Genomic DNA, 27,028 nt, shown 5'->3' on the forward strand with positions numbered 1-27,028 from the left:
TGGTCATGGAGAAAAACTTCCTTTCGAATTATGGAATGTTATGAAAATGTTGTCCGCTTGTTGCACAAATACCAATACTTGCTGACTCCAATGGAGTGGAGAAATCCTTTTTTCCAATTAGAATTTCGATCAATTTTGGAACGTCACTTATTCTCATTTAGGCCTATCATTTAACACAAAATCATAGCGCTGTCACTTGTATTGATAACTATCCACAACGATTTTTCGATAATACATTATAATGGCGTTCACTTTTTGAAAAACTCTTCTATTCTGGTCTTCAATTGATAATCCCAAGAGACACACACAACCGGAAGTAATCGACAAACATCCAAAGAATAGGCAATTTCTGCTTTTACATCATCACACACAGATTGCCGCTGATTATCCATCCGGTTGATGATCAAAGTTGCACTTTTCGCGAATCTTCTTGGCCCCAAAAACGGCTACCGAATGATGGGCTCTCGTTTCGCACCGATTATTTTCAATGCCACCCCAAAAGCACTTAACTAATAGAAAAGAACCCATGAATCTCAATTCCGCACAAGACCCGAGCCACTTACTCAAAAGTGTAACTTCACGATTAAAGGTAATAGACACACGTTCGACAATCGAGACAGATACCAAAAGACTGACTGCTTCGAAGTAGGATCGTCTCTTTAGCCCCCTTTCTTGCGATGCAATGAATCCACAAAGTGGAATCTCTCTATCCACGAACATCATGAAAGCGATGGTGAGCACGGAGAGAGCAAAAACCGAAAAGCTGTGTGAGTTTCTGGCGGCGTTTTGTTGTGATGCGCCCAGCATAGAAAGAAACGTCAAAATTTCCATTATCATGGGCTTGAGAAGGTTGTTGGGTGGTGTTTGGCGCGGTGATTTGCATTTGTGGTGGTTTTGGTTCGACATGGGAGCATAAAAACGAACGCTTCGATCGGGCTTTCAATGTACCTATGTTGGATTTAAAAGCTCTGAATATGCATCATAGTGAGCTTTTGCATATACGATGATGATCTCTGTTGGTGGGTTGTGAAACATAAAAAGGGAATATGTTTCCGCAACTTTTCAATTTTGTGTATAATTTCACTATTTTCCAGTAGGATGCCTGTAAGGAACATGAGCCACCCACCACGGATTTGACCAAGATGAATAGACCATTTCCGTCAGATCTAACCCCCAGTTTTAGTATTTTTCTTCGAAAGAAAATCATTTTTAATGAATATTAACGCTTTCAGATTTTGTTTGTATGCACTCCTGATTTTCTTACAAATTTTTGAAAACATTTTGAAAAATAATTCGAGATACGACACAGTTTGTTCGACCCTATGGGTATCAGCGTGGTGATTTTGCAACAGTTTTTCGATTCCACCCCTGCATTGGGATGCTTGTTTACATTTGGAAACGTCAAATCAGGTGCGCGCTCAAACTGACCGTGATCCCGATTCGTGATCAAACGTCAACATCCCACCACAAAATCGCTAGTGTTTGGAGGTGATTTTAACCTCCAACTTGCCAAATAACCTCCAAATCATCACCTCCAAGTTAGTTCTAATAGCCTCCGTTGTATGAAATATGGGGGCGCGTCGATCGTCGCAAGTTTATCGTTTAACAGTCAATCAGGGCGCCCCAAACAGGAGCACTAACGAAACTAACCTGAAATTACTCAAAAAACTTTTTGAACCAGGTTGGAACTTGCGCAACCCGTTTGAATCAACTGAATCTGAATTCAACCCCAACCCGATTTAGGTCTTTCTTTAGGAAAATATATTTTCCTCCACAGATTCAAAATTCAAAACCATCCCTTTACAACAAATTTTCTCATCCACCCAACAGTAACGGTACCGCTAGTTCTATTAGAGGCTATTCAAGCCGACAAATACCTAAATCTATCTGTTGGCTGTTGATCCGCAAGATTTCCGCTTTTAGACAGCAACAGCCGCGCAAGGAAATTTTGAGCGGCTGTTGCTGCCTCTAGGCGGGAATCTTCCGGCTTATTCAATCTTCGTCGGCACAAAACAGAGAGATCAGGCATCTGTTGACTACAATCCTTGCGTTACAGAACAGTGTAGTGTTCGCCGGGTGCGGTCATAACCGGCCGAAGCGGTGAAGGTGGTTTCCGCGGTGATTACGGAGACTTTAGGAACCGTGAAGGAGGGAGGGAGCGAAACCAGCGGAGCCCATTATGACGAATGAAAACATAAACAAAAATCATCTGGTCATGCCAGCTGATCTTAAATTCCAATCTATGACATTTGGTCGAAAGACATTTGGTCGAATGACATTTAGTCGAATGACGTTTGGTCGAAAGTACATTTGGTCGAACGGACATTTGGTCGAACGGACATTTGGTCGAAAAGGTTATGTTGCACCAGAAAGCATAGAATATTTCTCGCGGAACATTACTAAAGGACCTATGTACAAATGAGAGATTCTCTCCTCTCTCGTTCTCTTTCGATTATAACAGGGGAATACTAAAGATTTTGGGAAGTTTTTCACTATAGATCGAAAGTCACTTTCCTTGACTAGCGTTTCATACAAAAAACGTAACAGAAGAGGTTAATGTGACTCAGTTATTAATGAAAGAGAAAGTAAACAAAGAGAGCCTCTCAATGTTAGATAGGTCCTTTAGTAATGTTCCGCGAGATTTCTAGAGTAGCATTTTGGTGTTAAGGGATGGTACACAAATTATGTCACGCTAAATATCAACTTTTTCAACCCCCTCCCCCCTCCCTTTGTCACACTTTTTGTATGGATCCTTCGAAAATTTTGTAAGGCTTGTCACGCTTGGCTCGACCCCCCCCCCCCTTGGAGCGTGACGTAATTTGTGCATGACCCCTAATTCAAGAGTGATTGAATAACCGTATCGACTATTTTATCAAAAATCTCTATGCGATTAGTAACATTTTTTATTCAATTTGATGGACGCTCTCCCAACATATTGATCAAGCTCTTGGGTTTTTAATGATTCCTGTGCTATTTGTTCAGGCATGTTCTGCGATTCGAGATTAGCTGATCCTAAATGGAAGCAAGCCGACTTTTGTCTCCTCAGTCAACTCTTATTCATTTACCCGATACATAGAATTAGCCCTTTTTCTCATTTTTAATAAAACATATCTTCTACAGCAAACTCTGGTTTTTACCCGAGGTCAACAATACTGCCAGCACAGCCATATATTTACTTGAGGAAAGTTATTAAGCTGGAAGTCACAATAAGCCAATTGGCCATAAGTAGAGTTACCGACACCTAGCATTTACTTCGCCATAAAGGTTTTCCTTAAAGCATTTTTTTCCTGGCGTTTTAATCTTGATTTCCGCATTCAAAAATCTTACCTACGTCTGTAAGCTGCAAAACCCGGAACTCAAAGAAAGATCCCGAGCTCTCTCTCTTAATTATTCCATCAAATGAAGATCAATAGTTCATTATTAAGAACGTTGGCATTTCAAAAGAATAATAATGAAAACATTATGTTCACATCGTTGAGTAATAATATAAAAGCTTTTTGAGCAGTCGAAGAATGATGATATTTTCAAAGAATAATAAATTCACTAAAGCTAAATATTTCAGTCAATGTATCTAAAAACTACTTCTTAAAAGTTCAAGTTCAGTTGAATAATAAACGAAATCCTAGATTTTGGCATAATGATCAAAAGATCTTTCAATAAACCATTTAAAAATAAGCTATCAACCAAAACCGCTCAACTAAACGTCATTCGACCAAAATAAATGTTCCAAAGCAATTCGACCAAATGTCCATTCGACCAAATGTCCTTTCGACCAAATGTCATTCGACCAAACGTCATTCGACCAAATGTCATTCGACTAAATGTCTTAAAGCCCTTAAATTCACCACAACGTGGTGGTAAAACCATAGGGGAAAAAGGGGTCTGCATTTTTTTGAGGTGAAACAAATTGTTGGGGACCGAGGGGTGAACTAACATGCCACAAGTTTTTCATTGTTTTCGGATAGTTAAAGGCTCTAAAACACATCGGTTCCTTAGGAGAGTTTGTTCAGTAAATTGACAGAAAGCATATAAGCCAAAACAAAAAATTCACAGAAATGGTCTATTGATACGCGCCCCCTAGAGAAAAACTCAATTTAAACTCTGAATTCCGTCGACAACGTTACTCTAATTGTGTTTACAGGGAAGTTGCATAAATAACCTCGTAATTACTAAAAGCAGTCATTAGATTCAGGCAATCATATTTAAAAAATAAATTTAAACGAAATGAAACCATAGTCAATGATTTTCAAAACAGCCACAGGATTTGTAACAAAAACCAGCTGTTTTCCAAATTCTTATGTATGTCGCAGATACTATAGTATGCATAATGCAGTTCTAGTTCTACCCCACCCTTTGGGTTATCTAGATCTGCTGATATACTTTCAAAACTGAATTTTTATACTCCAACTCGTCACTTGCGCAATCGTTACTTGTTCACAGTAGGTCATCATCGCACGAACTACGCTAAATTTAGTCCGTTGAATCAGATGATGACTATATATAACACAGCGTAACAAAAATGACATGTTTGCGTGTCTCAAAAACCAAATTATGTGTCTCTAGTAGATTTGGGGCTGCTGAATCTGATGCCGTTCTCAGAAATGTTCCAGCACGTCACAATTTTTAGCTACAGGTCGCCAAAGTTGTACAAAACACTGCTTTTATTAATGTTTACATAAAATTTAAAGTACAATTTATCATACTTTTTTGTAATCTAATCCACCAAACATGCAAAATAGAACTTGAACTTTCATTTCAGACATAATTTGATTGAAATTGCGCGATTAAATTTCGATTAAACCGGTTTTTTCAACATACTTGCAGTCTCCATACAAAATTCTTCGTTTCTTCTATATGGCAAAATACAACAATTCTCTAAACCATCAAAAAATAACTTTTCCGTATCGAAAATAATACAAACTTTGATGATAAGTATTGTTATACACATAAAGTTTGAATTCAGTGGCAAATTGAGCCAATGTATTACCTTACAAGCTGGGAAACTTGCATGCAAGTTGGCTGAAATAGTCATTTTTTGCATTTTCAACAGTCAATATCTCAAAAACTGGACGTGCTATGATATTTCTGAAAACGGCAATGGATTCAGCAACCCTTAATTAAGTGAATAGCGGTATTTTGGTGCTGGAGACAAAAACGTGTTCCGCAGTGTAATCAGCATTGTGAAATGATTGATGTTAACATGTCTCGAACAAAACTGAAAAAATACTTTTTTGATATACAAAACAATAGTAACTGAGGAATGTATTATGAATCGAGTATACTCAACAAATTTATAGTATATAATCAAATAGATATTAAGAACACAATGTAATTTAGAATGGTCTACAAAATGCTTGACGTCAAATAAATAAAAAAAAAATAAATAAGAACTAGGCCCATTTTTCCCCAATTTTTCGACGCGATTTATAAAATAGTTCAAATTTAGAAAATTTGGAACCCGATGGCGCATTTTGAACCTAGTTCTTTTACTGTGTTTTAATGTCCACCCAAGAAACATTTGCCTATTTTATAATCATTTATTAAGCAATTTTTCACAACTACATACTGAATAGTTGCTTTATTATATTACTTTGCAGCTGCTACGCACACATTGTTCAAGCAAATCTGGCGAAATTATTAAGCTTCTTATCATTTAGTGACTGTAATCATATATTGTAATGATGTTTATTCAGGTTTCACTTAGCTTAATAAGGATTGATGATTTAACAACGCTAGTTTAACAAACTACATTATTGCAGTTCAATTCAGCATCATGTTTAACAACATTTTAATTATTTCCAAGTGAAGCCTTTGTTCAGGCGTTGTTCACACAAATTTGGAGAAGTTATAAAGCGTGTCGTTGTATATTGACTTTATTCTACAACTTCAAAATCGCTTTATAAGCATTCATCTCAGCTTTTATTCAACTGCCACAAAATTGATTGAAAACAAATAAATGACTAAAAATAGCTAACACTGTATACATCAAATGAAGTGTATACCTTTACCATGAATTAATAACCACACTTTCAATAATTACCTGAATATTGGATTCAAACTCGAGACCTTCCCATCGTCAGCGGTATACCTTGCCACCTGCGCCATCCTTGAATTCATATATTAGCCTTCCAGTGCCCAATATAAACCTCTTGTAGCTGATTATTGATCATGCTTGAGCTTCTATTCAACAATAACTAATCAACACGTGCTATGCTGATCAACAACTGAATAAGCGCATTACTTCTGCTGCTGTTTAGTACTGATGCGAGCTGAACTCAGTCGGCTATTTATAGCGCACAGTGAGAAAATTTATTTCAATGCTGGTCAAAAATAAAGTTTATTCACAAAGTAAAAACAGTATGAAATGATTACTCGAATTTCATAATAAGTTTTAACTTGTTAAAATTTTAATTGAATTGTTCATCTAACTATACTAAAATTCATTTATTAAATGTTTAATATTTCTACTAGGTTAATATTTTAATTATTTGCCGTACTTTTTCCATCTATTAAACATTATACAAATATAAAATATATTTCAATCAATAATCCTGTGTCAGAAGACTGATTCAAAATATTTTCTAAACATAATTGAATATTGTATTGAGAAAGCATCAGTTATTATTGTATCCAACATGTTTTTATATATTAGTAAATTAGTGACGATCGCCAAGGGCGAAAAGCCGCTCAAATAAAGATATATAATAATAATATTAGTAAGTTGAACATTGCAATACATTAGGAATACAACGAAACTTTTAGATATTTTGTCCATTTTTCAAAAATTTGGCTATAGTGTGGCCTCTTTTGTAAGGCTTCTTTGTTGCTGAACAATGTGTTTAGTAATCGTTATTTTGGACTTCTTTGGATGACCTGCTCGGATGATATATCTATGTTGTATTAGGATTTTATAAAATACCTATTCAGCTTTTAATCATGTTCATGTTAAACATGGAAACAGCTGAAGTGCGAAGCAACCGAAACGTTAGTTCGTCTCCTGTACATCTGTTTACACAATTATATTTGTTTGGTGGAATATTGGCTCTTGAATAGAAGGAAAAATGACTTGTTCAACTTATTAGTAAAACAATCTTGACAAGTCGGCAGAGATTCTTTGGAGAAGTTTAATATGTGTTGATTCTACTATTATTCATTCCAATGAAAAATGTTGAACATTGACTTAAATTTGGATCTAAATACCATCTTCTCAGCTCTTTGTAGGGCATTTTTTCAGCTGTCACCATTATTCAACAATAATTAACTATGTATATGTTTATTTGTGACACTGGACTGTAAGTTGGGTGACCACTTTCATGTAACTATTGTTAAATTATTATTTATACTTCGATTATCATTAAAAATGTTATGATTAGTAACTTTTTCCGATATCAATAACGTCAGATGATGATCACTACATTTGGAAAATTTAAATTTTGATATTTTTAATCCAATGTGATTCGAACTTTACCCTCGTTGATCCATTACGTCGCCATTACGTCCATTACGTTAATCCATCCATCGCATACACGTCTTGGATTTGATTTGAAAAACATTTGAAACATTTGAAAATAACATAAAAAGACATAATATGTTTTGCTTGAATAAGAGCATACTCATATACTGTTATTCACATTGTTTATAAGTTTAACTAATCATGCTGGTCAACATTTTAAGTATTAGACACTGAAACTTTTGTACGATTTGTTGTTAATCAAATGTTCAATATTCTACTAAAATGATGGATACAACCTATAGAAGCTTTTAATAAGTCAATTGTTAAACTTCTTATGTGTTGTAGAACAAAAGCTACTATATTTGCATTTTCGGAGGTTTATTCAGCTCTTATTCAAAACACAAACTGCAAGTGGAATAACAGCTTTTTTATAAGCGGAAATTAATTTTATTGAATTAATGATTCAACTAAAAATTTGTTCAGCAATGGTTGCTGCTATGCAGCTTGTATTAAGCACGTAAGTATCTTAAAAGCTACCAATTGTTCCTTGGGGCAGTCAGGCTATCAGTACACACTTTGCCAAATGTGCATATATCTTCTATATAAATAAAAATGGAATGGTGTTTGTATGTCACGAAATGGCTTGAGAACGGTAATAACGATTTGCACAATTCTTTCATTGTTGAATTCGACAAGGGATGCGATGTGTTTGTGTTAAAACAATGGTGAAAATTAACCGAGAAAAGGGGGAAAACGGGAGCAACTAAATTGACATTTTCTAAGCACTTTGGCATGGCCTACTTCACAGCCTACTACTTGGCAATACGACGTTTGCCGGGCCAACTAGTTTTGCATAAATATGCAAATACCGGGCTCAACACTGATAAAATCTTTGCGTTGTCAAACATTTGTTCGGGTCTGTATCATTCTAAGCCAAATATTTGCCATGTTTTCATTATGATCATCTAGAGCAGTGTTTCCCAAACTTTTTTTGACTTTCGCTCCCTTGAGACCATTTTTTTATACTCGTTCTGACGTACGTTTAACGTTTTTATTGAACGCTACACTGAAGTTTTGATCAATATCTCATCACAGGCTTACAGAAAATTAGTCAATTCAAAAAAAGTTATTGCACTTTAATTGTGATAAAATACTCCATCATGTGTCAAACTCGAAAATAACCCATTGTTTAATCATCGTTATATTTTTTCTCGGACAGGTATCGGAGAGAAAAGCTTACGGCCAAAGTTCTGTTAATCCCTCTACCGGTAGCTTCATTTTTCAGCGTAAAAAATATTCAGTTGACCAGAATTCGATTTCAGCTCAATAATCACGTGGTCCTCTTTCAGGTTCACTTCTGCGTTCATGAGTCCTCTCATGGCGTAGTGGTAACGCGCCCTAACTAGAGATCATGGAGTCGTGAGTTCGATTCTCACTGAAAAGACGTGTAACTTTTTCGCAAATCTTCACATCAATTTGTCCATCTAATCCAATTGCAAATTATATGTAATGTTTAACTTTTCGGAAGTTGTTAAACTTTCACTCGGCTGGTTAGCCGTAAACCACGATTCATAATTAAAAACAAGTATCATATCGTAATTTTCAGATATCTCATAGGATAACACTTAATTTTTTTGATACATTGACGTAAAACAAAATGGCCGACAGAGACATTTTATTTGGAAAATGTCAGTCTCACAAGGAACATCGAAATATCTTTAAAATCAGATCACCAATGACAGCTATCGACATGGATTATTAAACTAGAAGAGTTTTTTGAGAACATGTGAAAAAATGGTGCAAAAATATAGAGAAACCAAAAAATATCAAGTTTTGAATATTTTTATTGCGCTAAAAAATTAAGCTGCCGGTAGAGGGGTTAAGATTTAAACATGTTTAAATTTTCGGGATTTTTTTTTAATATTTGCATGGAAACTTCTCAGTCCATTTTCTCAATGCCTACTTGTTACAAATGGGTACTGACTTGTGATTAACGGCTGTATATATGCAAAACTCGTAAACTCATTAATCCATAAAAATTACTTGCATTGATTGTCTGGTATCAGCAAATCTAATCGAGATATTTCTATAAATTTAGATAACCGACTAAGCGCATGTTGAATCATTCAACGCACTACCCATTGTTCGATTCCCAACAGCGATGAATAGAATCGTCAACTGTCAGCCCGATTGTCCGACATTTCCCCGAATGATTTCTTCCCGAATGGTTTTCTCCCGAAAACCATTTTCCCGAATTAACTGTTTCCCCGATTGTACCGTTTCCCCGAAAGCTTTTTCCATAGACAGTTTTTATTTATTTAAAAAGAATATCGATGAAGGTGCCATCCACAAATTAAGTAACGCTCTGGTAAGGGAGGAGTAGGCTCAAAAGGCTCACACAAAAATTTGAAATTTTTCATACAAAAAGTGTTACGGAAGGGGGGGGGGAAGGGGGTCACAAATTTCCAATTTGGGCGTTATTTAATAAATGGACGCTGCCTAAGACTATATTCAGCAAGCTTGATAATCGCTTCAACGAATGATTCTCTTATGAATGATTAGAATCGAAAAATGAAAGATGAGATATTTGGAGTGAAAATCGATGACAATTTTTACTGGCAGCAGACCTGCCAGAAAATATGTTTAAAAAGTTAAGTTCGGTTTTCAAATTTTATTATGCTAAGAATCGTAATAAAAATACATTAAATGTTTCGAAAGAATATTCAAGAGATGAACAAATCTTACGTTTAATGTTGTTTGTTCGAACATAATTAATCTTAATGACATCTGGCTGAACGGGCAAAGACAGAATAATGAAATAAAGTTTGACTAATTGAAAACAGTTTTCAGGATTTAAAGACGTGACCCTAATGAGATTTTCACTGCATGAAACTTAGTAAGAATAAATATGTCACTAATGTCGTTTTCGTTTCAAGGAACTGGGTCAGTGATCAACCAACGTCAAGCAAATTGTAGTTCGGTCGAACCTGAATCGGGTTGGAGTTGAAACTGTGATTCAGAACTACAACTGAGAACGTAAAAGGCTTGTTTTCAATTTTATAAAAATCCCTTCTTTAGAACATAGGTACTGGTCAAATAATTATTGGCATCAAAATAGTAATCACTGTAAGGCCGTCTATAGTGTCGTGTAGGTGTCGACTCGCATCTATTTGATTAACATTAGTCGCCTCACGTCACCCGAGGTGAGAACGACTCGTCTTGACTCACACGCCGCGCAGAACAAGCATGAAGAAACTGGGACACTGGGTTATTCGGTTGACGCCTAAAAAAATATTACTGAAAAGTGTTACTTTTCAGCAACGAAAAGAGTGCTGAAAAGTCAGCACTGTTTCTTTCGGTAGGAAAAGTAGGCCGTTATGTTGATCAACTTCTCAATGAAAAGTTGATTGATTTGCAACGGAATTGCAAAAACTTTATTTTAGACGTTGATATTGTTTTATAAAAATTACCTTATGTTTTCACTTATTTCATACTTCGAAGATACTTTCAATGCTATTTGCATAGAAATATTCAGATCTACGTTATTGAAATAAACTTAAAAATCGTTTCTATTTTTTAGAAACTCATATGAGTTGCGGAATACATAACACAAACATTTTGTTTTTGACAATCATCATGTTTTGTGTATCATAACTTGAAAACGAGCTTGTACGTACTTAACCCTCTAATACCCAAATTTTTGTTTTAGATCGAAATATCAATATCAGTTATTTAAAATCGTTCTAAACACGTTTTGGGGAATGATTTATTTTTATTCACAAATCTATGAATTTCGGTTTTTGATTTTTATAATTTTTATTTTTGAACATCCCCATATCCCGGAAAATAGAATAAAATAACTTCCAAAATAAAACAGCTTTTTGACATTTGCGCCATTTTCACTTGTGTCTTAAGGTTCTTTCTCAAACACATAAATGAACGGTGCTTTGAGCATAAATAGCCATATACCGGATTATTTTTTTACTTCATAGTCATCTCGGTGCACCGCTCGCTTGCTAGACAATAGGTTGAATTGAGTATCGAATTTTGCTACTCGAATCATGTAGTCTTTTTACTATATATTAATATAGCCTACTAAAACAGATAATTTCAAGCACTGCTTATGAAACATCTTTTTTTAACATAGTAACGATAATCATTACACAGCAAAGAACAATATTAATAATGTTCGACGTAATTTGTGGCTATGTATCAAGAATCGGACGTAATTGAATTCGATTACATCCATTTCACAACAGTATTCCGCTCAAAACGTAGTTGGATTCGATCAACGGAAATGCCAAGAAACCCATTTCGAGTAGCAACTTGTATGTAGCAAAACTTGTATGTATGTTATCCATGGGACATCTGTAGAACTTTAAAGAGGGTCGCAGCTATACTAAGTTTGGGAATTCGGGGTAATTCAGCCATTGTGAAACTCAAGGTGAAATATAAAGGGTCATGCACCTCCTTTGGTTTTGAACAAATCTATGGAGATGCATGATAGCCCACTTTTGTACTCTAAATACTATTTTTTTTAGTAAATAGGCGTTCGAAAATTATGTTCATATGTTGGAACGCCTCTATAGAACATTTTCTTGATTGTTAATAACGACACAAATTGCCCAGGCGCTCGCAGCTATTCAGCAAGATCAAAGATCTCCACATCAATGAACAGATTAGTAGGCATTCCTAAAACTCTGTAATTTATTACAGCCTTGATACTCAAAAAATAAAAAATGAAAAGCTTTGTATGATGCTTTTGTGCTTTTGAAAATTTAAGCTATGGTTCCAATTCATCTTCATCTCAAGACTTTGAATTCAGCAATGTGCACTTCCTGTACATGTCTAAGAGTGTGTTTAATCATTTCGGAAAATGGACTGCCAAAATAGGGTACAACTGTCCTAGGCTCCAGGTCATTGTAGGATTGAAGGAATTGAACAAGATTTGAGCCATTTCATCAAATAAAATTGGACCTCAACCATTTTGTAGTGTATTCGACAATTTGTATTTTTTTTTAGAACTAATCAACTTATCTAACCTAATCACCTGTCCTTCTAACTTCTCTGAGCCGATACCCAGTCAACATTTTGGTTGATATAACTTTTGTTATACATCATTCTATATGAACCAATTCAATCGTATAGAATGCACGAAAAGGCTATATATTTCCCAAAGTGGGTGCTATATGCGTACTTGGCACGACCTTTTTAGACTTTCTGCGATCAGATATACGATGCCACAAAATTTGGATGAAAATTTAAAAAAGTTCCCAGCAAGCCTAGAACGCGGATTAGTAATCGGACACCTTACCACTGTACCACCAAGGCTTGCATGGCAGATTAGCGATTATTTGCTAATATTAATTCATGTTTCATGTTCAGCGACATTTGCTATGTTGTTCTTTGGGTTGTGCTACTTTTCCCCGAATGTCGGTTCCCCGAATGTCGTTTCCCCGAACGCCAGTTCTCCGAATGCCAGTTCCCAGAATATCCCGTTTCCCCGAATATCCCACTTCCCCGAAAAGTTTTTGGCACTCATATTTGTCATAACTTTATACATTTTAAGGGGGTGAACGTACTGGTTGTCTGATATGCACCCTTCTTTATTTGATTGGCGGTTCTTACTAGATTTACCGTCCTCAGCATTTTTGGCAACATGTTTCTAGCCGAAAACGACTAGGAGGTATTTTGATTGCTTATCGTTGTTTTTAATTCACTATCCTGCCACTCAAAACTATTATAGCACCTAATTGAACTGCTACACTTTTCGGGGAAACTGCTCATTCGGGGACATGGCATTCGGGGAAACGGGTCATTCGGGGAAGTGGCGTTCGGGGAACCGACATTCGGGGAAACGACATTCGGGGAAAAGTAGCACAATCTGTTCTTTGATCCCCATCGTCAGCAGATACCAAGTTGATTCTACCCCATTACCCCGAATTCCATTATACCGAATGCCATTAACCCGAACGCCATTACCCCGAATTCCAAAACCCCGAACGACTCATCACCCCGAATGACATTACCCCGAATTCCAATATGATGGGGAAATGTCATCATATCATTATGTCAAGATAATTGTATATTCGTGGAAATAGCATTCGGGGTGATGGAATTCGGGGTAATGGTACATTCGGGGTAATGGAATTCGGGGTGATGGCATTCGGGGTAATGGGGTAGAATCGTTTATACAACTTAACGCGATTCTATGCTGCAATATTTACGACATGTTTTTTTTCGTCAACACAGATTGTCGTATATGAATCGTATTGGGGATTTATATACAACTCGTGTTGACATTGATAACGCTTAATCTGGCATGTTGTGCGATTCTGATTTCGGACATACGAATATGTGATTTTGGATGCACATTCTTATACGATACGTGGTTCACTGGGTACTATTTGAAGCTAATGGGAAAATCTAAGGTCTTGAAAACAAACCCTTATATGGTGTATATGAACATTGCTTTGAAACAATGATAGCCTTTGACGCAATGCCACTTTAACTCAAGATCGGTCGGTTGCGTGTACTGTGTACATGCATCTTGAAAAAAGCTCGCTTTTCATACACACCTCGAGCGAGGTGGTGCTGGTGTAGCTGAATGCACGACCGTTCTTCATCCATTTTTTCATTCAGATAGACATATGGTGTTCAAAATAGTTTTTATATCTCACTGCTAGGTGGATTGGCGCGGTAAATGGCTGGGCATGGCGTACCATTGGTACCTCGCGTACCTGCAGGAATAAAACAGACCTCTTTGTGCGGTCCTTAGCCTCTTGCCCAGCAACTCCTATCCCTACCTCCTCGTGGTACTGGCCGGGGTACGAGTAACCTTGGTCAAGATCGGGTAACCAACCCCCGGTGGGAACTTTGGTCGTATGCTGACAGGGAAGGGGGGGTTTGCTTTTGCAAACCTGGAGCGTCTGTACTCCACGTTAGGAGCGGCTCACAACAGCGTCTGTTCCCCATGTCAGGGGCGGCTGATCATCGTCCGAGTGCCAGAGAAGGACTCTAAGCTAAACTGCGCACTATGGCCCTCCGAACATTTAGGGGGAATGGTCCTCCGGAAATCTAGGGGGTTGGTGTCAGGCCCTGCAAGCCAACCGTAAAAACACATCAGCACAGGAACGTCAAGGGGGTGGCCCATTTCGCATAAAGACGTTTCGCATAAGGACGTTCCGCATAAGGACGTTTGGCATAATGGACATTTGGCATAACGAGAATTATATGCCTTCTTTAAAATGCTATCTGTTCTTGTATGAAACTACTTTATGCGAAATGTCCATTAGGCGAAATGTCCTTATGCGAATCGTCCTTATGCGAAACGTCTTTATGCGAAATGGGTCACCCCCGAACGTCAACGAGAGAATACGGACCGGAACAATCGGCAAAGACCACAGCGACGAAAATGGACCAGCGATTGGAAACTCGGTACGTGGAACTGCAAATCTCTCAACTTCATTGGAAGTACTCGCATACTCTCCGATGTACTCAAGACCCGCGGTTTCGATATCGTAGCGCTGCAGGAGGTGTGCTGGACAGGAGCATTGGTGCGAACGTTTAGAGGTAATCATACCATCTACCAGAGCTGCGGCAACACACGCGAGCTGGGAACAGCTTTCATGGTGATGGGTGATATGCAAAGGCGCGTGATCGGGTGGTGGCCGATCAATGAACGAATGTGCAAGTTAAGAATCAAAGGCCGATTCTTTAACTTCAGCATAATCAACGTGCATAGCCCACACTCCGGAAGCACTGATGATGACAAGGACGCATTTTACGCGCAGCTCGAACGCGAGTACGACCGCTGCCCAAGCCACGACGTCAAGATCATCATAGGAGATTTGAACGCTCAGGTTGGCCAGGAGGAGGAGTTCAGACCGACGATTGGAAAGTTCAGCGCCCACCGGCTGACGAACGAGAACGGCCTACGACTAATAGATTTTGCCGCCTCCAAGAACATGGCCATTCGTAGCACCTATTTCCAGCACAGCCTCCCGTATCGGTACACCTGGAGATCACCTCAGCAGACAGAATCGCAAATCGACCACGTTTTGATCGATGGACGGCACTTCTCCGACATAACCGACGTCAGAACCTATCGTGGCGCCAACATTGACTCCGACCACTACCTGGTGATGGTGAAACTGCGCCCAAAACTATCCGTCATCAACAATGTACGGTACCGACGCCCGCCCCGGTACAATCTCGAGCGGCTGAAACAACCGGATGTCGCCAATGCGTACGCGCAGCATCTTGAGGCAGCGTTGCCGGATGAGGGCGAGCTCGATAGGGCTCCTCTTGAGGACTGCTGGAGGACAGTCAAAGCAGCCATTAACGACGCTGCCGAAAACGTTGTCGGATATGTGGAACGGAGCTCAAGAAACGATTGGTTCGACGAGGAGTGCCAGGAGATTTTAGAGGAGAAGAATGCAGCGCGGGCTGCAATGCTGCAGCATGGTACGCGGCAAAACGTGGAACGATACAGACTGAAACGGAAACAGCAAACCCGTCTATTCCGGGACAAAAAGCGCCGCCTGGAAGAGGTGGAATGCCAAGAGATGGAGTTGCTGTACCGTTCTCAAGAAACGCGGAAGTTCTATCAGAAGCTCAACACATCCCGCAAAGGCTTCGTGCCGCGAGCTGAGATGTGCCGGGACAAGGATGGGAGCATCTTGACGGACGGACGCGAGGTAATCGAAAGGTGGAAGCAGCACTACGATGAACACCTGAATGGCGCAGAGAACTCAGGCACAGAAGGTCAGGACAGCGAAGGCGATGGCTACGTCAGCACAGCGGACATCGGAAATCAACCAGCTCCCACGATGAGGGAAGTTAAGGATGCCATTCAACAGCTCAAGAACAACAAAGCCGCTGGCAAGGATGGTATCGGAGCCGAACTCATCAAGATGGGCCCGGACAGGTTGGCCGCTTGTCTGCATCGGCTGATAGTCAGCATCTGGGAAACGGAACAGCTACCGGAGGAGTGGAAGCAAGGCGTTATATGCCCTATCTACAAAAAGGGCGACAAACTGGAGTGTGAAAATTATCGTGCAATCACCATCCTAAACGCCGCCTATAAAGTGCTATCCCAGATTCTCTTCCGTCGTCTATCACCTATAGCAAACGAGTTCGTGGGAAGTTATCAAGCAGGTTTCATCGACGGCCGCTCGACAACGGACCAGATCTTTTCCGTGCGGCAAATCCTCCAGAAATGCCGTGAGTACCAGGTCCCTACGCACCATTTGTTCATCGATTTCAAGGCGGCATACGATAGTATCGACCGCATAGAGCTATGGAAAATCATGGACGAGAACAGCTTTCCCGGGAAGCTCACAAGATTGATCAGAGCAACGATGGACGGTGTGCAAAACTGCGTGAAGATCTCGGGCGAACACTCCAGTTCGTTCGAGTCTCGGCGGGGACTACGACAGGGCGACGGACTTTCGTGCCTGTTGTTCAATATTGCGCTTGAAGGTGTCATGCGGAGAGCCGGACTTAACAGTCGAGGCACGATTTTCACGAGATCCGGACAATTTGTTTGCTTCGCGGACGACATGGATATTACTGGGAGAAAATTTGAAACGATGACAGATTTGTTCACCCGCCTGAAACGCGAAGCAACAAGAGTCGGGCTAATGGTGAATGCGTCGAAAACAAAGTACATGCTGGTTGGCGGAACTGAGCGCGACAGGGCCCGCCTAGGAAGCAGTGTTACGATGGACGGGGATACCTTCGAGGTGGTGGACGAGTTCGTCTACCTCGGATCCTTGTTGACGGCTGACAACAATGTTAGTCGGGAAATACGAAGGCGCATCATCAGCGGAAGTCGTGCCTACTATGGGCTCCAGAAGAAACTGTAGTCAAGAAAGATTCACCCCCGCACCAAATGCACGATGTACAAAACGCTCATAAGACCGGTAGTCCTCTATGGGCATGAGGCGTGGACTATGCTCGAGGAGGACATGCAAGCTCTTGGGGTTTTCGAACGCCGAGTGCTAAGGACGATCTTCGGCGGCGTGCAGGAGAACAGCGTGTGGAGGCGAAGGATGAACCACGAGCTCGCTCAACTCTACTGCGAACTCAGTATCGTGAAGGTAACTAAAGCTGGAAGGATACGCTGGGCAGGGCATGTTGCAAGAATGCCGGACAACAACCCTGTAAAGATGGTGTTCGCCACGAATCCGGTCGGAACAAGAAGGCGTGGGGCGCAGCGAGCTAGGTGGATTGACCAGGTACACCAGGACCTGGAGAGCGTGGGTCACAGTCGAGGATGGAGAGAAGCGGCCATGAACCGAGGGAATTGGCGAAATATTGTTGGCGAGGCTTTATCAAGATAATTGATGTAAAGCCAAATAAGTAAGTAAGTGCTAGGTGGATTGAGCTCAAAACTTAAAAAGATGCGCCCTAATATACCAAGATACTTCTCCGAACAAACTACATCGCTTAAATCAACGGGTTGGGCGCTATTCAAAAAGCCCATGAAATCAACAAAATTTAACACAGTGCATTTTAAAAATTAATATTTTTAATTAATATAAATAATAATTCTAATATTTTGTATTAAACGTGTAATCAATTGATTAAGGTACAACAATTGTACAGTAATTGTACAAAATATGTCCAATTAATCTTTCTCATGTATTTTTGATGACAAGTGACAAGAAACATCTAGCAGTTAAGATTGAAATTGCTGTTGCAAGTTATCCTACAAGGGTAGTAAAAATGTTTTTGTTTTAATGGTTAAACGTGAAATTAACAAAATTTTTATCTAGTCCATTTATACAATATTAAAACTATAACTGATAGCAAATACCTAGAATGACATATTTCTACCGTTTGTGTGATACGAGGTACGATTTTCAGTTTTGTTTTTATATACGAATCACCTCCAGCAAACCAACCAAAATAAAAATAATACTCGAATCCTTACCGAAAGCTTCCGTTTAAGCCCTATGGTCTATTGAACGATGTAATAATATAAAGAAATTCCACTCAGTGCTACAAGAAACATCAATCCGGATACATGTAGATGTGTTGTAAGTTCTCCGTTTGACCAAAGACAAATTTTCAAAGAACATATATGCGCAACATCATTTTTTCGCGAATATTCAAGATATGTAATCATATTTATGTGTGAAAGGAGCCTCAATCCCGTGAAAATGAAGAGGGGCGTATTGTCCCGTTGGGGCGTATTACACCCAGTTACCCTAGATGTGTTGTAAGTTTCACCTCCGTTTGACGGTTTTCAAAGAAATAATCACACAGAAGTGATCAATCCAATTTTCAATAGCTACGGACATCTACAATTATTTTCAAGTTATATAACGCGAGAATTTTTACTACAACGTGTATAACAGCAGAATAAAAGTTTGTGGAAAAAAAGAATGAATTTTATTATTTTGCGAGAAAAATGCCTTGAAAACCATCCGATAAAAGTACAATGAATTATATTGTTCTATTCAAGGTTCTGTCCTGAATTCAGTAAGGAACAAATTATACTCTATCTTACATAACAATCCCTTTTTATCGTGAAAATACCATGTTCAATAAATTCCATGGAACTGAACAAAATACCTTTCAATCTGAATTGTAAAAACAACGTTTCGTTTTATCGTTAACCTGTTGGAAAATGTGGTACAAATAGCGAGACATCATATTAAATCTTCTTTCATTTTTCAATCTACACATATCTGGTTGGACAAACTAAATTTTCTGATATTTTAAAACATATCAAAGTTTGGTAACTATTTTCTGGCAGTAGAAATCTTGTCTTAAATATTGAAGTCTTTCTAACTTTAATTGAACGATCAGAGCTATACTAGCTTCGATTACCTACCGCCAGAAGTCTACGCAAGAAGTTATGTTCTGAATAACGTTAAGCAGCTTTCAGTGGTGAATTTTCATGTCATCAAAGTCTTCCGGAGCTTTCAGATCGCCATATGCGATGTGCAACGATTGGCCTCACCACATCATCGCAATTTTCTTTCCAATGGAAATATTTCAAACCAAAGCTTCGATACTCACCACACATCAAGCAACGGCAAATCATAATGAGTAAAACACCATGCGTTTCCATTTCGTTATTAGTTAATCGCTTTTTATTACGTTTAAGCAGACTTTCTATCTACGTTTTATGTGTACAACACTTTTCGTTTGAGCTGCAAACAAGGCATTAGTTTCTATTTCGATCGAAATTAGTGATTGGGGGACAAACAGGGACTCGTTTTCGGATAAAATGCAATCGAACGGCTATGGTTATGACACTACATCAAATCGTTTCGATGATTACTTTTCTATGGTTAGAACAAATCTCCTGGCGCAAACGAAGGATGACAACTTTGGATTGTTAGAAGAGCGAAGGGCGAAATCTTATCGCACATTTGGCGGTTTGGAAGCTCCTGCGAATGAAACGTGTACAATTGAGGAGAAGGTTTTGTTTGGTTAGTATTGATATTTACATCGGGTAGATTAATCGATATGGAAATAAGAGCATTTCGACAAGTGAAGATGATCGCACTAATGAAAATGTCGGGAAAAAATAACACGAAAGCAAAAATTGCACAAGGCACATTCAAATAAAGCAACAAACACAAAAAGCGACATTCCTCAAACAGCAGAAAATTTTCTTTTTTGTTCTACTTACCTAAAATAAAATGGTGGAAAATAAAAGAAAGGACCCTCAAATATTTCTCGATAGTTTATTACCAATTAACAACGAACAAAAATATAACTTTTTTCCATTTTCATCCTTAGTAAGGAAAGATTAGTTCAGATAAGGATTGTCCAACTCTTCTTGGCTGTGTTGGAGTTTATAAAAGTTAAAATTTAACAGATAAAAGTACCCAGTTTACAGCATCGGACGTGCGACAGACGCAACGCTGTTCCACTTTTTGTCGTATAAACTTCCTATCGCTACTCATGTACACTGAAACAAATATATACTTTACAACGATTACAGTAACTATGGGCTTTTTGCTTATACAACATATTTTTATGGGATTTATAAACAATTCAGATTCAAAGCGGTATTTTTTTACTTTGCTAGGCTATTTGTCATGAAGTGGCACTGTGACCGTATATTTCTATTTGTCTGTGTGTGATGAAGAGAGGGCAACAATGATCGGTAACACTTAGTAAAAATCTAGAAGTACAAAAAAAGAAAAGGGTTCCCAAAGTGGCTTTTAATGACGATTACTTAAAGTAGCGTTGTAAGTATTAGTTTTTAGTGGTAACAGTAGGTCTAAGCTCTAAAACATTAGTTATCAAAAAAGGTAAGATTATCTTCTCATTGGCACATGATGCAGTCGTCTAAGGGCTAAATTTTAATTGGTAGATTTCGCAAAAAAAAACTCGATGCGTAGGAAATACCAGAGCACTTAAGTCTATATAACGAATTTTTATCATACAAAAATTTACAATTTACAATATTACACGATTGAAAATGTCGCGGAGGCAGAATTAAGCTCTTAGATCTAATTTTGATGAAGATTTCCTGATTTGACAATGGATCCTAACCTCTCTTTTATGATCGGCCGTCAGTGAAAAAGTGAGGTTAGCACCAATTTTCACTCAAAAAACACTCGCACACTCACGCACGCACGCAGATTTGCACGGCCCTAGAGAAGACAGAAGCAAAGATTTTGGATTCCTCCGGAATCCCGATAGTCCCCGCGGGAATACTCCAGTGCCGGAGGCGAAGGCTGATTGCTGGAGCTGGATTCTGCAGTTGCTGTTGGTCGATTCACAGCAAAAGTTCGGAAGAGAATAGATATTGATACAAGTAAGGTTTGATAGGTTGAGAACAGAGAAAAGACAACGAGAACTACAAAGAACGGAAATGATCGGAAAGAACGTGCAAAACTGCGCGACGCCTACTTGTCAGAAAGGGCGCAGCCGTTTCATCTACTGATCAGAGCGAAGACAACGCATCTAGAAGGCTGTGCCGCAATGCGTTATCATCGGCTCTAGACACACATTTCTACGATATAGCACACGAACAAATTTTACTCTCTAATTGATACTAAATAAGCGAAGCTGGTCGATTGGACTCTCCTGCACGGTCCTCACCGGTTAATTAGAGATGAAATTTGTTTACTACAACACAACGACACATAAGCATAGTTTTGGGGCGTTCGCGACTACTCGTGACTTTTCATCAAGCATAACAATCAAGCGCGGGTGCAGCTGCGGATGCTAGTTGGGTTACATGAAAAAAACGTCATTTATCGTAACTTACATTCAAGCAAGTTACGTAAGCGTTTCTGGGGGTTATGTGTGCAAGAAATTTCAATCCATAAAAAGGGCTCGCCCGTTTTGGTGAACGAAGAGATCCCCTTTGCTCTAATGGCTGCGTACTTTATAAACGCCTTACAAAATCATCAGTGCGAATAATGTAATGATGGCTATGATCAAAGCAATAACGGTAATGTAGTCAAAATTACTATTGGCTAAGCCATAGGTACATGCTAGCACGACATGCTGCGGTTGAACGATGCTGCTGCCACTACGCTTTCCCTGGCTTGCGCTCGGTTTGCTCGATCCACTGGGCTGACTTCGACCGTCTTCGCTGCGATCGTCGTTGTTCGTTCGTCTTCGTAGATTCGATACGTCTTCCTTAGGAACGATCTTCTCAAACTCCTCCAATGACTCGACCTTCGGGTCTTCAACCGACTTCTCCTCCAATGCTGTCTTCGTCGACAGTTCTTCTACTACCGCTTGTTGAACTTCAACTTCTTCAACCTCGACTCCATCGCACTCATCGACGTCTTCGACGAAAATCTCCGGAATCTGTATCTCGCTTCGGAACGCGTACCCGGCATCGATCTGGATCTCGTTCACGAACGTGACGCGCCGTTCCGAAGAAAACTCGTTGCCGAAATCAGTCAGACTCACGTTCCCGGAATCAGTAGTGGTTGATTCTATCTCCGGATTCGTGAGCTGCCGATCGCCTTCGGTACCGGTGGCACCGTCCAGTTCGCAACAATCCAGCTCGAACTCGTGCAAGTCCTCTTCGATCGTGTCGAGATGGGAGCCGTGGGTAAAGCTAGCGGATCGATAGAAACTATCCAGCTCGTGATATCTAGTGTTAGCGCAAGTAGTGACAGTATTGGTGTTTGTGGTGGTGTTATTAGTGTTTTCAGTGTTGCTGTTGTTGGTAGCGGACACACCATGCTGATCGGATGCACACAACAATGATTGCTCACTACACGCATTCTCGTGATGGGTGATGTTACCTGTCGGTGTTGGACTCTTGATGCCGAAGATCATCGCCAGCTCTTCGGAAGAGTTGTACTGCGATTCGACATCCGACGGCGTACGGCGCAACGGAGGCGACGCACCAGACGCTGCCCCTACCGGAACCGGAATAACCTCCACCAATGTCGAATCAACTGCTGACACGATCGGTACCGATACGATCGAGCTGGCAGCGGACGAAGTACTGCCGTTGGACTTGAAGCAATCACTCGACGAGAGCAGATTGCAAGACGTCGCAATATCCGACGACTTTGGGAACTGTTCCGTCTCACTCGAAGATTTCGGATCCGTAGAAGTCAACGAAGACCCGCGAACATCGCTCAGCTCCAAGCTGGATTCTTTACTATACTTTCTACTCTCAACAACCTCCTCTTGATTCTCCAGAGGTACTGAATTTATCGTTATCTGCACATCGCTTTCAATTCCACACTCCTTCATAATCAAATCGATCTCCTCCTCTGTACTCTTCTTATCCGAGTCAGATTCCAACGGATTGATACTCTCCACCAGGCTCTCGTAATCCCTCTCAATAGTCGACTTCTCTCCATCTCCAACCCCTTCAAGCTCTTCCAGTTGCTCCTGGCATCGTCTGGACAATTTATCGAACGTCTCCTCACCATCCACTCTCGGCGTCAATTCCTGAATCAACCCCGACAGCACCGATTTCTCCGGTGCTTGCACAACTGGCTGCGTCACCATCATCACCCGATTGATCATTCCGTGACACAACATCGCCGCATTGGACGTGTCCTCAATCTCTTTGACTAGCTTCTCCTCATCCAACTGCTTCGGCGCTTCAACCACATTCTTCAACATCTCCCTGCAATACTTCGCCGCCTCGGCCACCTCATCGATTTCGTTCTCATCCACCTTGATCGACGACTTCCTGCTGCTTTGCGGAGCAATTGGTTTACTCTTCGGTTTCGTCTCGGGACTCGTCCCACTGGACACCGATTTCGTCTCCTTGCGCAGCTCCGCCAAATCCATTCCCAACTTCTCGCTGGTGTCCTTCGCTTCCTGAGCGATGGCATTCAAGATATCCTCAAACTCGGCTTTGTGTTTCGCTCCCACAATAACCGGGCCGTCCCCGTTGCTCTTAGGGGTTTTCTGTGTCGGAGTGCTTGGCGAACTGCTACTGTCCGACACGGTTGATGTTCCCTTTTTCGACTTCAGCGTCGACGGAAGATTGAACACCGCTCCTCCGGTGATCTTCGGAGAGCCACTTTTGGAGGTTCGGGATGTCACCGGATGATCGGCTTTTTTCACTGACTTCTTGGGCTTGGGGACAACCAGAACATCCGACGGGACGTCTTCGACTTCCGGTTTGGTCTTGGACACCTGTTCGACTCGGTAGTAGTCTTCCAGGTTTCCACCGGATGGTTTGGCGGCATCCCGCTGGATCAGATTGTAGATGTTGGAGGCCAGTGAGTTGGTCGTGGCCTTGTGACTGTTGCGTTTCTTCTTGACGTCCTCAACGATGTTGCTGTTGACGGGCTTGTCTTCGATTGTTTCTGAAGCCACGTAGCTAGGGCGATCGATGTTCTGTGGGTGGTCTTTGTCACGGCGTAGTTGTCGGAAGGCCAGATCATCCGAGACCAGATCGGGCGAGTGTTTCGGGATGAATCGCGGTTTGTGGGGTTTGGCCGGATGGGCGCTTAGGTAATCCGTATTGGGTGATGGCGGGATAGGGCCAACTGGGATTCCGAATGGTGGTTGAACTTCCAGTTTCTTGAAGGTCTCGTTGGCTCGCTTTCGGCTGCGGAAGTTGAGGTCGTCCAGTTCGATGTTGGGTTCGGAATTACGGCGATCGCCACTATCGTCCTCGTCGTCATAATCGGAAGTCGGTTTGATTGGTTGGCGGTTAAACAGGGTGGGCGTGGGAACGTCACGCAGTTCAGCGCGATCGAGGAGGTCTTCGTCGCTGAGCCGAAGGCTCTTGTAGATGGCTTCCAGTTCGTTGATGGCATCTTCCAGGTTGGCGTTCTTTTGCTTCTTGGATAGTTCTTCTTCCGAGCAGGAATTGCGCTTGGATATTCCTCGTGTAGGAGGAGGCGGAGGGTTTCTGACATGGTGCATATTGGTGGGAGTGTGAGAATCACGTTCCGCACTGAATCTCCGATAGGTTGACGTAGGAACAGGCGCTTGGGTCGAGTGAGCAATCGTCTTGGCAACGTATTCCTCGTATTTGTTCTTCGGTGGCGAACGTGATTTTTCCTTCGGGGGTTCCTGTGCCTGTCGAAGGTATAGCCGCCCGTTGATCACGTTGTGCTGATCGTCGTCAGGCTTGTCGTCGCAGATAAGATTGCTCAGTTCCTTGGACAGATCGTGATTACGACGGTTCATTACTTCCAGGGCACGGGAACTGGACACGGAGCGGGAATTGACGCCCGGGACTTGTTGCCTTCGATCGGCAGCTCGTCCCCGCCTGTGAATGGAGCTTTGATCTTCTTCGAGCTTTCGCCAAAATGTGGATGCAGACTGTTGGGGAGTTTTGGGGCTTTCCTCTTCAGGGGCTTGCTTGAGGGGCCGCGTCCGAATGTAAGCCGTCGAGCCGTAGATTGGTTGCGTGCTGGTTGGGGTAGTTTGCTGCATCTGTTGGGATGGCTCGTAGGGTTCAAAGGTGCGATCCTGTATTTGAATGGGCTTTCGCGATCGAGGCGTTACGTCCGTGACGTAACGGTACTCGGTTGGCCGTTTAGCTATCTGTTGGTGAGCTTGTGGTTGTGGCTGTTGTTGAACCTGGGGCTGCGGCTGATGGTGATGATGTTGGTGTTGGTGGTTGTGATGCAGGATTACGTAGCCCTGGTTAGGAGAGGGATTGGATTGTATCGGGTGCCGAGAGATATATCGTTTTTGGGTGGGTTCCGGCTGTACGGATGCTGGTCTTGGTGGTGTGACGGCGTGCATATTTACAAAACCTTGAGGGGTTGTCGGTTGGTGCTGAAGGGTTACGTTTGAACCCCAGAGTCGATCGTCACTGGTGCACTTGCCGTTCGGTTGCCAAATGTTTCCGTTCTGTTGAACGTTCATCTGATAGCGATCGAAGGCGTAGGAAATAGGACGAGCATCACTGGGATGCCCAATGGTTAGTCTACGCTGTGGATCCCGTGGAGGGACAGGCGGAGGACTTCGGATAGAGTCTCGTATGGAGTTGGCTTTGCTCTGAATGTAAAAGCTGTTTTCGTAAGTAGCAGAGGGATTGATCTGGAAGACTTGCTGCTGCTGAGCGTATGGATTAGGTGGGTGGAAGTGATGAGGCACATGAGTAAGACTAGAGGAGTTTCTGAGACTTGAATGCGTCCCAACTGGGTAACCTCGTTTGTGAACATTGTCAACGGACTGGATGCTTCCGTGTAGCATACTTGGCGATATTGGCTGCGTGTGCCATCGATTAACAGGACTGCCTTCTTCGTCCTTCGACATTCGCTTCAAGTATCGCTCGGTTCTTGCCGAACGTGATTTTCTGTGCGATCCACCGCTTTGGTTTCCCAAGCTATCGTCACTTCTGAATCTCGTCATAGATGACGATCTCTGCGACCCATGATCACTCTCTTCACCCTCTTTGACCTTCCCTCGGTCTGTGCGTGATGTTCTATCAATGGTTCCCATTGAAACGACGTACTTATCTATCGAATTCACGCTATCACTCTCCTTGAATCCGTAGCTATTATTGGCCTGATTCTGACTAACTACAATGTGATCGAACGTTCCTAGTTTGCTGGATCGCTTCTTGCGATTCTTCCCATTCAGTGTGCCGGACTGTGTCACGGCTTGTGTTCTGTTGCTCTTCAGCGGTATGAATCCCGCTTTGCGATCTTCCTCAGAACTTGAGTCGTACTCTAGTTCCTTCTTCTGCTGCTGCTTCCGACGGAACAGATTCCCAATGGACCACTTTTTGTCCTTGGAGTCCTTGCTGCTCTTATTCGGTACCTTGTCCATGTCGCGTTTCTGTTGCTGTTGCTGCACGTGTAAGGTTATGTCCTTTGGTAGGGGCAACTGGGGCCTCCAGGGCGATGCCGTCTGAACAGTCTGGCGGAGAAAAGAGAACGGGAAAGGGAGGAAATTAGTAAATTGATTATATGTAGATATCATGTCGCGAATGGCGACGCGAAAGGAAGACGCGCAAAACTGCAAACTGGGCCTTTAAGAGCCCTGAGGGTAGGAGGGAAATTAATTCGATTTTAATGGAATTAGTCTGCGGTCGACGACGACGACGGTGATCATGATGATGATGAAGATCGTGGTGCTTGAAAACCGCCAACGGCATCTTGTGTGTTGGACTGGTGGATTGTTGTATAATAGAGGGTGTGG

The 27,028-nt window shown here is 41.3% G+C and overlaps 1 protein-coding gene across 15 annotated transcripts in view; it reads right to left on the reverse strand.

The window, feature by feature from the left end:
* Window positions 1-27,028, reverse strand: part of LOC5577073 (supervillin) — a 953,578-nt gene that overhangs the window by 511,153 nt on the left and 415,397 nt on the right. For 14 of the 15 annotated variants that reach the window (XM_021840691.1, XM_021840690.1, XM_021840689.1 and 11 more), the window contains one exon: window positions 22,696-26,746. In XM_021840691.1, coding sequence (XP_021696383.1) covers window positions 22,696-26,656 — 3,961 coding nt within the window. In that variant the 5' untranslated portion in view covers window positions 26,657-26,746. Of the gene's footprint in view, window positions 1-563; window positions 671-22,695; window positions 26,747-27,028 lie in introns of those variants that run through there. The other variant, XM_021840696.1, reaches the window with a different exon arrangement.

The sequence above is a fragment of the Aedes aegypti genome, chromosome 2, assembly GCF_002204515.2.
Source record: "Aedes aegypti strain LVP_AGWG chromosome 2, AaegL5.0 Primary Assembly, whole genome shotgun sequence".
Classification (NCBI taxonomy): Eukaryota; Metazoa; Arthropoda; class Insecta; order Diptera; family Culicidae; genus Aedes; species Aedes aegypti.